The sequence below is a fragment of the Ramularia collo-cygni genome, assembly GCF_900074925.1.
Source record: "Ramularia collo-cygni strain URUG2 genome assembly, contig: RCC_scaffold01, whole genome shotgun sequence".
NCBI lineage: Eukaryota > Fungi > Ascomycota > Dothideomycetes > Mycosphaerellales > Mycosphaerellaceae > Ramularia > Ramularia collo-cygni.
The window spans coordinates 3144210-3157384 of NW_019716255.1; the positions used below are offsets into that span (position 1 = coordinate 3144210).

A 13175-nucleotide genomic window follows, 5' to 3' on the forward strand; every position below is an offset into this window, starting at 1 on the left:
GCGACCCACAATGCCAGACTCCCAGGAAGCCATGCCGAGGACCGTCGACTGCTCACTGGGACATGCAATGGGCCTTCCATACCGTCCATACCGCCCATACCGCCCATACCGCCCATACCGCCCATACCGCTCCGATTCGATGCCCATGATCGGAGCAGCAGCGTTCAATCATGCCGAAATTCGTCAGCCCCTCGGCGGGATGCCCCAGTATCACACATTCGGAGTCCAACTGTTGGAGGAGACGCGACGCCAATATGCCACTCGCCAGGTGGCTTGAGATACAACARATGGTGAGTTCTACCACTGATATGCTGAGGGGCACAAAGTCTGTACCGGGTACCTTACGATGCGATGTCGGCGCGGCCTTGGCTCCGCGACAACCTTGCTCAAAACGCTACCACGAACTAACGAAGGACGCCTGGACAGAAAGCGCCTTTCGCGCCAGCTGCCATCGCTTTCTCCCGACCTCCAATGCATCCTATCAGCCCAAGAGACGCCATGATTCTGTTGCAGCTTGCCGATCTGCCCATATCTCTGCAGATATCGCCAAGATAGATAAGGACCTTCGAAGGATGGTCTTGGAGGTGCCATGGAATGTGGAGAGCCAACCAGAGGTCTAATTTTACATAATAATGGGACCGTACTGCTCCTTCGGGCCTGGGAGTTCGCGTCGCCCCAGAGTTCCTTTGCTCGCATGTGCATGTGCCAGGAAAAGAATAAGGCCTTCAGTAGCCGAATTCTGGGGACTGTCCTGGAGAACTTTTAGCAACCATACCTATCAAAGGCATCTCACAGCCGTCCTGCTACGGTACTTCCGGGAAGCACTCTACACTCCCACCATCATGGACCACTCCACAGTGGAGAAGAACCAATATGGGTCCCACGATGTTGAAGTCACAAAGACGCACTCCATGACCGGATGGCACGAAATCGATCTATCTGGCGGCAATCAATTAGAGCGAGGTCTAAAGAGTCGGCACATCCAGTAAGTACCAATTCCCTGGAGCTGCCATCATGAAGCCGATTTTTGTGGAGCGAAAGTCTTGAAAATGTCAGATAGTGCTCCTCACAAGCGCTTCCTGGCTTTAGAGCGGCTAGCGCCGCTGTCAACAGCAGAGACGGCCATGACAAGACGGAGAGATATCGACTGCCTCAACGATCACTAAGATTGGCTGGCAAGATACTGACGAAACTACAGATTCTTAGCGCTGGGTGGCGCGATTGGAACTGGTCTCTTCATCGGCTCCGGCGCCATCTTGAATACTGTTGGCCCTGCGCCTCTCCTCATGGCGTATCTTTGCATGATGCTTCTTGTCTGGAACGTGATGAATTGTCTCGCTGAAATGGTTACTTACCTGCGTAAGAGAAAAGTCAAGTGTGATGGTGATGCCTGGCTGACCGGAAGTAGCACTCAAGGGAATCTCCATCCCCTACTTTGTCAACCGCTTCGTAGACGACAGCCTTGCTTTCGCAGCCGGGTACAACTACTGGTATGCATACGCAATCTTGGTTGCTGCAGAGGCTAGCGCTGGGGCTATCATTCTCTCTTACTGGGCTCCCAAAGTTTCCGCTGGCGTGTGGATCGCTATCTTCCTGGTTTTGGTCCTAGCACTGAACATTATCGCTGTCTCGTTCTTTGGAGAAGCCGAGTTCTGGTTCGCGAGTATAAAGCTCATCACGATCATCGGATTGATCATCTTGGGCATTGTGCTCATGCTAGGCGGAGGACCTAACCGTGACCGGCTGGGTTTCCGGTACTACAAGTATCAGAACGGCTATGGTATGTCCAGCTCGTAGCTCCAGTCGTGACAACCACTAATATCTCGCAGGTGCTTTCAATGAATATCTGGTGCCGGGTAATACCGGCAAGTTCCTTGCATTCTGGACTGCCTTCTCTCGCGCAGGATTTGCATTCATCACGTCTCCGGAGCTCATTGCCATTTCAGCAGGAGAAACTATTGCTCCTCGCCGCAACATCCCCAAGGCTGCTCGAAGATTCATCTACCGTTTGGCGGTCTTCTATGGGCTAGGATCTTTCGTCATCGGTGTCATCGTTCCTAGCAACGACGGAGCTCTTCTAGGTGCGGGCAACGCTTCTGCGTCTCCATTTGTCTTGGGCATCAAGAATGCCGGAATCGAAGGACTTGATCACGTCATCAACGCTGCGGTACTAACCTCTGCTTGGTCTGCTGGTAATGCGTTCCTGTACTCTGGTTCTCGTGTACTATTTTCAATGGCACTCTCCGGACAGGCACCTGGCTTCCTCAAAAGGACCACCAAACGCGGAATCCCATTCGCAGCGGTGCTGACCACTTGGGCCGTTGGACTGCTTGCCTTCTTGACGCTTAGTGAGACTGGTTCGACGGTCTTCCAATGGTTCAGCAACATCTCGACAATCTCTGGCTTCATTGCATGGATCATCGTGATGTTCACATATCTTCAATTCCGAAAGGCCATGGAGTACAACCAGATGCTGCATGTGCTCCCATACAAGACTAAATTGCAACCATACGCAACGTGGGCCACCCTTTTCATCCTGATCATCCTTACCTTGACAAATGGCTTCCAAGGTATGTTTGATCCATCACAGCGTCTCTTTGCATCGGAAGTTTTTCGGGCACACAGGGTGCTCTCGAGCATCTTAGCCCTGGTACTTTAGCAGCGAATCGATTCCCATAACACTAGAACACGGCGAAAGGGGATGTTCGGCCGCTTCCGATGCAAAGACATGCTGTGGATTCTCGCTTCTCTTCCTGTTGCTAACATCTTCGCAGTCTTCTTCCCTGAAAACTGGCAAGTATCCTCCTTCATTGCTGCATATGTTACTATTCCGATCTTCCTTGTGCTCTACCTTGGCCACAAGCTTTACTCTGGCAAGAAACAAGGCTTTCGCAACATCTCCTGGGCGCGAAAGGTTCATGAGATTGATGTCTTGTACGGGAAGAGGGAGATGGATGAGCTAGAAGCGATGGATGTACCTCCAGTGCCGAAGAATCTCTTGCAGAAGATGTGGTTCTGGGTTGCATAGTTTAAGCGGAGCATAGATGAGATGCAAAGCCTTTTTCCGTAGCTTGGCCTTGAGCCTTGCCTGATCCAAGCACCGTGAGGTAAGTTACCCTGGTCGAATTGCCTCGCCCTGAGCCTCGCCTGATCCAAAACTATGAGGCGAAGTTGCCCTGATCGAATTACCTACACAGATACGCATGAAGTCGTACCTACCTCTAGTACGACCAGTCACTTATCTTCACTTGCATACCGGAGATCCCTAACTTTAGCATCACTCGTTCCACTTTACATCAACCACACCCCATCAACATCAACATCAATGACACTACCTCTCACCAATAGCATGAGCATACCAAAGCGACCAGCACCCTCAGAGTTCGACGGAAGTCCCGCGCCGCTGAAGAAAAGGGCCAACTGGACAGACATTCTCACAATCATCGTGGGAAGACGCTACGAACAAGAGACGTTCAAAGTGCACGAAGACCACATTTGCAGTCGATCCAAGTTCTTTCACWCAAAATGCAGCCAACTCGCGGGTTCTAGCGAGAAGATCATTACCCTTCGCGATGGCGATGTCGTTTGCTTCCAGCAGTACGTGGAATGTCTGTATAACGACGCCGTTGATTTCGAAGCGCTTGTTGGCTGCGAGATGGTCACGATCAATAATGTGCGGAAGGCGAAGACACCTGATCAAGGTACGTACAGCGAAGTGCAAAGAACTCTCCATGCAAAGAGCGGAAGACGTCGCCAGTGAGGAGGCCTTTGCGTATTTGAGAACTGCTGAGGCTTTGGTGGCGCTCCTCGACTCTTTGTCTGCCCGCATATAATATCTGACTCAACGCTAACAAGTTCATCCTTCGCACGTTTAGGCAAGGCCGCAGTCCTCAGCATGTGCAAGTTATGGGACGAGGCCTACCACCTCCGAGACGTAAAGCTCAAGAACGATGTAATGGATGGTTTGATCCGGATGGTCTCGGAACAGGGCTTCGCTATTGGACTTGAAACGGTCAAGTTTGTGGGCAAGTACGTTAAGCCTGGTTCAGCACTTCGACGCTGGCTGGTGGATGCCCTGGCTCCTACGCTCTATCCCAAGCCTTTGAAGGATTTTGGGACTGAATACCCTCAGACCATAGTGATGGATCTTTTGATCAAGTGCTCCGAGATCATTGGGACTCTGGGAGGGCGCAAGAAGGGTACTCCCCAGCTCTCGGATTGTATCGCCTATCACGAAAACGACGATGTCGAGATTGTGAGGGAGGCAAAGGTTGTGGTGGATTAAGCTTTGGGATCAGTGAGTTCATGATTGAGTCGGAAGGGATGGGATTTGTGGACATCTGCGGTGCGATGCTACGCGAAAAGCTTGGAGCTATGCTGGGTGAGTATGTCAAAGATGACGACCAAATGAGCCCAATGATGGGAATTATCTATAACGATGGTAGTGTATTGACATTGGCGGTACCATATGACCGCGATGGTGTGACCTGCCTGCTTCAAGCTTCTCGGTCAATCAAGCAAGCAGATTTCCCTGCGATCTGAAAGGATTCCATGACAAACAAATATCTCTACGCTGGCTAGCTCTACCCCAGGCCTTGGTATGTCTCCTCCCCTTCCATCCTCGGTAACCTGCAAGCCAGCCGCTCTACCGGCAGTCGGCACCACACATTTCTGTTCCGCCACGCCTCGCTGTGTGTTCCGCACTCGTGATGCGTCGTGAAGTATTACTAAAGTCACGTAGGGCGTAAYAGAATTTTTGCCATGTGCTTTTGACGACCTGACGTTTATACGAACCTTTTCTGGCCATGCGAAAAGCTACCTTCAAGCACTKCACCAAGCCCAAACTGTTTTTAAGGTCCCCAATAGCATGGTGCATGTGTTGATGGCAAGAGAATAACATTACATCCGCCTTAGCCATGGTGTTCCCCGACTCTTCAAGCGTGATTGAGGAGAAGCACGAAAATTTAACCGACCTCTCCGAGAAGAACATGCATTGTGAGGCCTTGGAAGCCGCTACTACATCCGACAAGACATCAACAGCAACAGAGGATGAAGGTGCTGCTCCAGAACAAGTCGCCAAAGATGGAGGCTCAAGAGCGTGGCTCCAAGTGGCTGGCTCATTCCTCGTCTTCGCAAAGTGAGCAGTGATCTTCACGCCCACTTTCTCTCCCTCTCTCTCTAACCATCTCTCAGTCTCTGGGGAATGAGCTTCGCGTTCGGCAGCTTCCAATCATACTATGAACTGGACTACATTCCCGAGCAGTCAGCGTCTTCCATCTCGTGGATTGGCACAGTCTCAATCTTCCTCCTGGTCTCCATCGGCGTTATATCGGGTCCGCTCTTCGATCTGGGATACTTCCGTTCCATGCTAGTGACCGGCGCTTTGATCGAGACGCTCGCCGTATTCCTCACCAGCGTTAGCAAGACCTACTGGCAGTTGATGCTTACCCAAGGCGTGCTGATGGGAATGGGCAATGGCCTGCTCTACTTGCCGGGCTTGGCACTCGTGAGCAGGGCTTTCAAGCGCCATCGCGCTATAGCGATGGGAATCACGACTTGCGGAGCACCCGTCGGAGGGATCATATATACGCTTGTCTTCGAACAGCTCATCTCGAAGCTCTCGTTCGGCTGGACGGTACGTGTGATGGCGTTCATCATGCTCGGCACCTATTGCATCTCTTTCCCGCTTCTGCTCTGGGGTGTCAGTAATCTAGGAGACCTCGCATCTGGTGCACCGCGGAAGCTGTTCGACAGAAGCGCATTGGCAGACGTACCCTTTTGGACTTACAGCACTAGCAATTTCCTGATCTTCTGCGGATACATGGTCCCTTTCATCTTCATTCCATCATATGGTCAGTTGGTCTTGGGGGTCTCGAGAAGCTTCTCCCTCTACATCTCGATGATTGCACAAGCGGCAAGCATTGTCGGACGTCTGGTGGCTGGTTGGTCTGCAAGTCGCATTGGCGTAATGATACCCTGGCTTGTATGTGTCGTAAGCAGCGCGACGGTATGCATTGCATGGATGGGTGCGCACAGCACTGGAGCTTTCGTTGCCATTGCTGCGATGTATGGATGCTTCAGCGGCGCTCTCATTCCGCTGCCTCCAAGCGTCTTCCCTGTTGTCTGTCCAGATCCAAAAGTGTTCGGGGCGAGACTGGGAATGGCACAGGCTTTTGCGTCGTTTGCCAGTCTGATAGGACCGCCAATCGCGGCTGCGCTGGCTTCGGTGTCCAGCGAAAATGGCGAAACAAACTACCTGGGTCTGCAGCTGTTCGCCGGATTAGTGATGATGGCAGGCGGAGTCAATTTGGTCGCATTGTGGATTGTACTGATGAGCAGAAGGAAAGGTGGCTCAAAGTTGATATAGAAGGAAAAGCAAGGATTCATTTACCATTGCATATGAATACGACCTGCCATGCAGGTGCTGCCATATGCCAATAATGTGGAATGAGGTCTCCAGTTGTGTAGTGACTTGCGTGCCTTTCAGCATGCCGTTTCCGCGTCGTCCATGGACATACTACGGATCACTGCACACCAATGCTTCGCGTTCAACAAACCCAGGTGAACATTGTCGCCCGCCTCCTTTCCCGCTTAGTAGAATAGGTGGGTATATGGTACATGTTCTGTAGCTCTCGGTCGATGTTACACTCGTACTGCTCCTTCCCTTTTTTCTGAACGCCTCGCTATGCTCCTGAAGGTTCGAAATCGCACTGCCTTTCCAGAAGTCTTGGGTTCTTATGCGCCGCCGACCAAGATGTTGTTTACGGGAATGTGGACTGCGCGATCACGGTMAGCTTCGTAGATATGCCTCCTTCTCCCTTGGGTAGAACGCACTCAGCTTGACAATGTATCCAATAACGCCCATGATCAAGAAACCCATGCCGACGGCTTGCGAGATACGGAGGAATTCGCGACGATCCGCTGTTGACCAGCATTGTCAGCCCTGGTGCACGTAATCGTGGCCATGTGTGCGCCAGCTCTTCGTGAATTCGGGAGGACCTACGCTTGCTGCACCGGGCCAAGAAACCCTGGCCATCCTTGAGGAACTCCCTGGGGACTTCGAGAAGTTGCTGTGCCTGGTCCATCTTGGAGGAAATCTGGAGATCGATTCGTGTTTGTTGTGCGGTTGTTGAGGTTGTTGGTGAAGAGGTCGTGGGATGATCGGAAGCGCGCTGAATGTCAGTGTCAATCGCGAAAGGGAAGACAGCTGGCGCCGCTCGGAGATGCGACAGGGATCTGGAACCTTATCTCCACAAGCCACGTGATACTGCCAAAAGTCGTGACCAATCGTCTTCACTTCACCTCACCTTGTCTTCCTGATTCGGACGTTGTTCTGCATCACACTCGCTAGAGCCCCTTTGTAGACATCGGAGTGCTCATTGCCTCCCTGCATGCCAGAACTGAAACTCTCACCACTTCTCCGCTCTGCTGGGAAGTCTCACCTGCACATCCGCTGTCTCGCCAGCATGGCAACATCAAATGGTACATCTCCGCCKCGGACGCTCAAGCTGCTCATGCTTCACGGATACACTCAATCAGGCCATCTCTTTGAGATCAAGACAAAAGCTTTGAAAAAGAGTCTGGAAAAAGCCTTTCCTGCCGCACCCAAACCAGGTTTCCTACCAGAGTACCCTGGCGGCATTGAACTTCACTATCCTACAGGGCCTCTCAAGCTCAGCTACGCTGACATCCCTGGCAACCCGTCTGAACTTGATGCCGACGGTCCCGGAAACGATGATCCAGAGGCTTATGGCTGGTGGCGACGAAAAGACATGCCAAAGGGACAAGATCAACTCGTTTACGAAGGGCTAGAGACGGGACTACAGACCATCGCGGATGCCATCAAAGTATCGGGTCCCTTCGATGGTGTGCTGGGGTTCTCACAAGGTGCTGCTGCGACTGCACTCGTTGCATCTCTGCTTGAGGATGGACGGAGGGAAGCTTTCAAGGCTGCGGAGCAGAAAGGTGGAATGCCATTCCCTACCTCATTTCTGGCAGAGAATGGCGAAGAGCTTTTACAACCAGCGATGAAGTTTGCAGTCTCGTATTCGGGATTTGCCGCTCTGCCTTCAGATCTTTACCAGCCATTCTATGAGCCAAAGATCGCCACACCAATGTGCCATTTCATCGGCAGTGTAGACACGGTGATCTCGGAAGAGAGATGTCTTCGCTTGGCTGATACATGTGTCGGCGGTAGAGATGGCGTGGTAGGGAAGCTGCCGAGAGTCGTGTATCATCCAGGTGGCYATTTCTTGCCCAGCAGCCAGAAGCCTTATGTTGCGGCTTTGGTTGCATTCATCCGGGAAACCGTGGAAGGTGGTGGTCTTAAGAAGAAAGAAGAGGAGAAAGCAGAAGATATGGATATGCCGTTCTAGGGGCACCATGTGGGAATCCTCGATGAACATAGACGACAAAGTGACGAGCGAAGAAGACAACGATGTCACAATCGAGATGCAGGTGAGATAAGGTGGGTGTATAATTGTCGTTTTCTCAACATCATTTCTCAGGCGTATCTATCTCGCTTCCACAGGGCGAAACCCGTAACGACAAGCATCACGATCTGTCAGCGGCGAGACCGAGACAGTCAACCTCGATTCGCARCACAAGGGCTCAACTGGTGCGTCCATCCGTACTGACTGCCACACTGTGCCACGCGACGGCTTCAAGGCGATTATACAAGCGGTTCAATCTGCAACGCTGGAATCTTCTCTACGTTCGAGTGCACTGTAAAGCTCTGCACAATCTTAGACCCAAGTCTCTCCTTGTGGCATGAATGCCGCTCCGAGTCCATTCAGCGGGCCAAAAAGTGCAAGAAAGTCATCCCGGTCGCTTTCCGTAACCTCTTGACCCAGGGGTTTACTACTTCCGTCGGTACTTTGCCCTGGTCTTGAAAACAGCATGAATTATAGCGTCAGTGTCTTCAGTACCAATTCTGTGATGAATCACTTGCCCACGACCCTGCAGCCCCGTCTGTCCCGTAGCGAGTTCTTGCCACTGCAACAAAGTGATATCGGACCAGTGCTGCAAGACAAGATCGCGAGACAAGAGATGGTCATCCGCAAGCTTCTTGTTGTTCTCCTGCATATGTGAGTCCGGACTGTTGATATCAATTGCGATGATCGTTCCACTAGCGACACTGTAAAGTTGTTCCTGAGACACCATCGTTACGTCAAGTCGAGCATCATACGAGCCAGTAGCAAGGCTGTGATGCTAGGAAATTGGAATGTTGACGACAGCTCTATTTAAGACGTTGCATTTTGCCATGACTTTGTGCAACTCGATTGAGACTCCTTAGCGTTCCAACGGGTATGTTTGGAAATAAGCTCTTCCGGCATCGAAATTGTGTGCAGGGTCGCCAAGTAGTCCTTGTTAACAGCGTCTTTCGTTGATCGAGAAGAGATCCAGCACGGAGATAACGTTCTAGAGACAGTAAAAGGAAAGGTTGCCGCCGTATGCTGCAGTCAAGATGATGTTCTTTCTACAACACCAACGTCACAGTCGAGGAGACAACATTCGACAAGACAGTTTGCTCTCCGTAACACTGCTTGTTTGAGTCGGTGTATTCCACGGTCCGTGAGCGTGGTAGTCGCTTGATCGCGAGAAGAGTCGGCAAGCTCCAATAATCTCTGCCCTTGGTTGACCAAAGGCTTTCCTATCGGCAACTCAGCTACAGACAATTGATATGAGGCAACCCTCACAGTCTCACAAATGCCGAACAAGATTTCTCGTACACACAAAAGTTGTGATCATGCTCCCTCCTCCACGATCGTCGCCTTGTATATGTTGTCCCTCCCTGTGAACAGCCAAGCGCCCTTTCCTTTCGCGGCTTGCACGTTGTATATAACATCATCTGGTGTGTTGATCCTCCCAAGCAGCAGGCCAGTGACGGGATCGACGACATCCACCCCACCGTAAACTCCCGAGAACAACAGACCACTCTTGGTCGTACGCATACCATCTGGAGCTCCTCCCTCAAGAAGATGCACCAATCTCGGGTTCTGTAGGGGACCGCCTTTTTCAGGGTTATCGAATGCCCAGATACCGCGCTGACTATCAAGAGCATTGCCGCTTGAGTTGGTGTCAGAAACGTAGAGTGTTCTCTCATCGGGAGACAGGGTAAGTCCGTTAGGCTTAGTTACGACGCCGACAGTGAGTGCAATAAGAGACTTTGTCTTGGCGTCCATACGGTAGACTGCCATGGGAAGCTCGGCTGGCTGGACGTCTTTCCAGCCATTGTCGATACCATAGGTTGGATCAGTAAAGTACAGGTTGCCTTGGCTGTCGAAGATAAGATCGTTGGGGCTGTTGAGGTGGCGCCCACGGTAGTTGTTAACGATAGGCTCGACAGTTGATGTCGTGAGGTTCAAGGCATATATTCCACGAACGGGACCGCCATTTGTCGTTATATAGACTCGGCCATCGCTGTGAAGGGTACCTCCATTGACATTCGAAAGAGCAGGGGTGAAGTCGACCTGACGGACTTCGAACGTGTCGATATTGAGGGCGTATAGATATCCATCTGTGACTGTAGTGTCACTATACAGCAGCTCATTTGTATCGGCCAACCAGACAGGCGCTTCATGGACGTGGTTCAACTCTTTCGGGAATGACTGGATCTTTTCAAGCTTGGCTGATGCGCCAATAACATCAAAGAAGGAGTCGTCGAAGGCGATGAAGTCCGCACCTTTGGCCTCTTCCAGAAAACTGGCAACGCAAGGCTCCTCTGGTACAATGTCGTAGAAAGCTGAGGCTACAACAAGTCAACACTCGTACACACATGATGCCGGCCTACGGGACTCACCAACTGGACCACTCTCCCAGTTTCCAGGTATCACAGGCAGATTGCTGCCCAAGAAGACGGCACTGACATTAGTGTAAGCGGCAGGAAGGGCACTGAAAACAGCGCTTTGGCCTYGCAGACAGATGCTAGTGACGTTCATGATTGAAGAAAAAGTATCGGATTTTGCGCGAAGGTGACCCGATGGGCAGCTACAGCGTCGTTATAGTCCATTTCATATACCGACTAGTTGCACCGACGCCTCTGCCTCGCTTAAGGTACCAAGAGACTAAGAAGTGCACTTGAAATGTAGCGTGTACGGAGTACAATAGCGGGGTTGTTAGTCTAGGTGGATCAAGAGTGACGTCGAAATTTCCGCCGGCTAAATTACTAGTGATACAGTGCCTTAGACAAGGGTGCGATACCGCTCTTGTCATTCACCTACGTTTACATGCGACTTATCACGGTTTGATAATCGCGCGTAGGAACGGAGGTTGCGAATGAGGTGCCGCCTGTCGTTTCGGAAACATGCCACCATCTCTCTCTTCGAGGTCTAATTGAACTGCTTTGCAATCTATCTGAAGCCTGTATCATCTATGGTCGACGACGATCGATCTWCATGCTATGTCAGATTTTGGTGGCGTCTCGAGACGGGACACCTAAGCAATAATCAATCCTCCATTTGTCCACTGGAAGCGCGTTTCCAGCGTAGTCAATTGCTCCTATTCCCTCTGAGGATCTCGAAAGCTTCGCACACCTTCTTGGTGCCAGCATGCTCTCGGCCTCTACGACCAGAGGCTGCTTTTTAAGGGTAACTGGGCTCAGCCCACGTGACCTCGCAGTGGCCAAGCGCACTGTCCACACCAAGAGCTGCGAACACAGACTGGCTCACATCGATGGCTTCTGGGCTTCCGGACGCCTTGCGGTCGACGATTGTTGCCATGACCTGAGCGCCAGTCGTCGGGTGGGTGATTTGTAGTGTCTTCCCGCAAAGACTGTTACGGTTGGGATTGGCAATGCCGCCGGTCAGTGGAGAATGTGGGTCGAAGGTTTCAGCGCTAATGGCAACGTCCATCCCAGTGACTGGAATGTTGCAAGCATCTAAGGCTAAGAGTCAGTCTTCTGGCTTCCAAAGTAGAACCCGTTGGGTGAGTGTGGTTGTGTTTGTACAACACCCTGCCTCCGGCTGGTTGCGGAGACTCTAATGGCTCTCCGAGGGCACCTGCCGCGGGCCATCTTCAATCAAGGATTTTGACAGGGATGAGGTCTCCAACCCATTATTGGGAGTGTAATTTTACGATGAGTTGACATACTGGAGCTGAAATCGAGGTTGTAGGTCATTACACCTGTGTGAACTGCTCCGCTTCTCGATACAAGTGCAGGCAATGGGGCTGCGGCGACAGCGCCGGCCATGGCAAGATATGAGAGGCAGTGCATCGGAGCGTTTGTTGTCGTGTTGTCGTGTTGTCGTGTTGTCGTGCTTTCGTTAATTGTTGTTGTAAAGTGGCTGGCTTTCACCAACGCGACAGCGAAAAGATATTTAAGCGTCCTGCCAGGAGGTCGATGGTCCGTTGGGAGGAACACTCCAATAGCTGAACCAATCCACATCGAACTACCAGACGAAGTTTTGACACGCATTTCTGGTGACTCGTGGAAAGAAGTGGAGCAATAGCAACCATTTCAGCGCGCCAGGTCATCGACCACTGTTCTGAACGTGGTAGAATATTGCGGTGTGGTAGCCTTCGTCGAATATGTTGAGTGGCTTGGCATGAACCACTGGCTCTTGCAACATGACGCTCCAGGCCCTCAAAATTTGTGAATATGTATGTGGTTCCGCAAGCTTCCATTGGGGTCATCGATGGACGAATGTAGTGCAATCACCCGCACGATCAATGCGTACGACTTTGCTATTGATCTGGTCTTGGTTCTCGCGAAAACGTTCCGCCGCAATGTCCATAAATCCAGAATGTGATCAGACCACGTTGGTGTTGATTCGTATGATATTCTCTATTGGGAGTAAAGTTCTTGTTGGATGCGATAGACTTCTCACTCAACAGCGAAGCGAAGCAACAGGGGAGTTGGTGCGAGTTGAATCACCAAAGGGGCAGTCCGGCGTGGTAGGATATTGTAGGTAGCAGGCCTTGCTACGTTTGAGGATTGGTTCAGCCTGCCGGGTAWCGCCCAGCCCAAATACTCTGTGCTTCGAAGCTCGAGACACAGTGTGATGAGGGAGCGTTGGTCTGTATCAAGCAGGTTTGTCCGTGTTGAAGGTGTGCCGCGAGTCCAAATCACCCCTAATAGGTACAGAAAGAGCGAACAATCGAAGGAAGCCTCCGATCCCGAGTAGTCAGTCAACACTTCCAGCGCAGCGCATGGCCGTGCCATTGACAGGCATACA

General features: G+C 51.6%; 7 protein-coding genes; 4 read left to right on the top strand and 3 right to left on the bottom strand.

Moving 5' to 3' along the window:
• Window positions 1-842: 842 nt before the first annotated feature.
• On the top strand, window positions 843-3028 carry RCC_12120 (probable proline-specific permease (proline transport protein); the record flags this gene model as incomplete). XM_023766284.1 has 5 exons in its annotated part: window positions 843-985; window positions 1199-1359; window positions 1409-1780; window positions 1830-2570; window positions 2775-3028. The coding sequence occupies 5 exons, from the start codon at window positions 843-845 to the stop codon at window positions 3026-3028; spliced, it is 1671 nt and encodes a 556-aa protein (XP_023622052.1).
• Window positions 3029-3349: 321 nt separating this feature from the next.
• On the top strand, window positions 3350-4285 carry RCC_12121 (uncharacterized protein; the record flags this gene model as incomplete). XM_023766285.1 has 3 exons in its annotated part: window positions 3350-3471; window positions 3532-3701; window positions 3876-4285. 3 exons carry the CDS (start codon window positions 3350-3352, stop codon window positions 4283-4285), a joined length of 702 nt encoding a protein of 233 aa, XP_023622053.1.
• Window positions 4286-4916: 631 nt separating this feature from the next.
• On the top strand, window positions 4917-6367 carry RCC_01045 (related to monocarboxylate transporter; the record flags this gene model as incomplete). XM_023766286.1 has 2 exons in its annotated part: window positions 4917-5137; window positions 5194-6367. The coding sequence occupies 2 exons, from the start codon at window positions 4917-4919 to the stop codon at window positions 6365-6367; spliced, it is 1395 nt and encodes a 464-aa protein (XP_023622054.1).
• Window positions 6368-6735: 368 nt separating this feature from the next.
• Window positions 6736-7085, bottom strand: RCC_01046 (probable BfCon[1562] membrane component of ER protein translocation apparatus; the record flags this gene model as incomplete). XM_023766287.1 has 3 exons in its annotated part: window positions 6736-6776; window positions 6835-6921; window positions 7004-7085. The coding sequence occupies 3 exons, from the start codon at window positions 7083-7085 to the stop codon at window positions 6736-6738; spliced, it is 210 nt and encodes a 69-aa protein (XP_023622055.1).
• A 381-nt stretch (window positions 7086-7466) lies between these two features.
• On the top strand, window positions 7467-8375 carry RCC_01047 (related to phospholipase/carboxyhydrolase; the record flags this gene model as incomplete). Its single annotated transcript, XM_023766288.1, has 1 exon — window positions 7467-8375. One exon carries the CDS (start codon window positions 7467-7469, stop codon window positions 8373-8375), a length of 909 nt encoding a protein of 302 aa, XP_023622056.1.
• A 1371-nt stretch (window positions 8376-9746) lies between these two features.
• RCC_01048 (uncharacterized protein) lies at window positions 9747-10940 on the bottom strand (the record flags this gene model as incomplete). XM_023766289.1 has 2 exons in its annotated part: window positions 9747-10750; window positions 10802-10940. 2 exons carry the CDS (start codon window positions 10938-10940, stop codon window positions 9747-9749), a joined length of 1143 nt encoding a protein of 380 aa, XP_023622057.1.
• Window positions 10941-11582: 642 nt separating this feature from the next.
• Window positions 11583-12118, bottom strand: RCC_01049 (uncharacterized protein; the record flags this gene model as incomplete). XM_023766290.1 has 2 exons in its annotated part: window positions 11583-11878; window positions 12091-12118. 2 exons carry the CDS (start codon window positions 12116-12118, stop codon window positions 11583-11585), a joined length of 324 nt encoding a protein of 107 aa, XP_023622058.1.
• Window positions 12119-13175: the final 1057 nt, after the last annotated feature.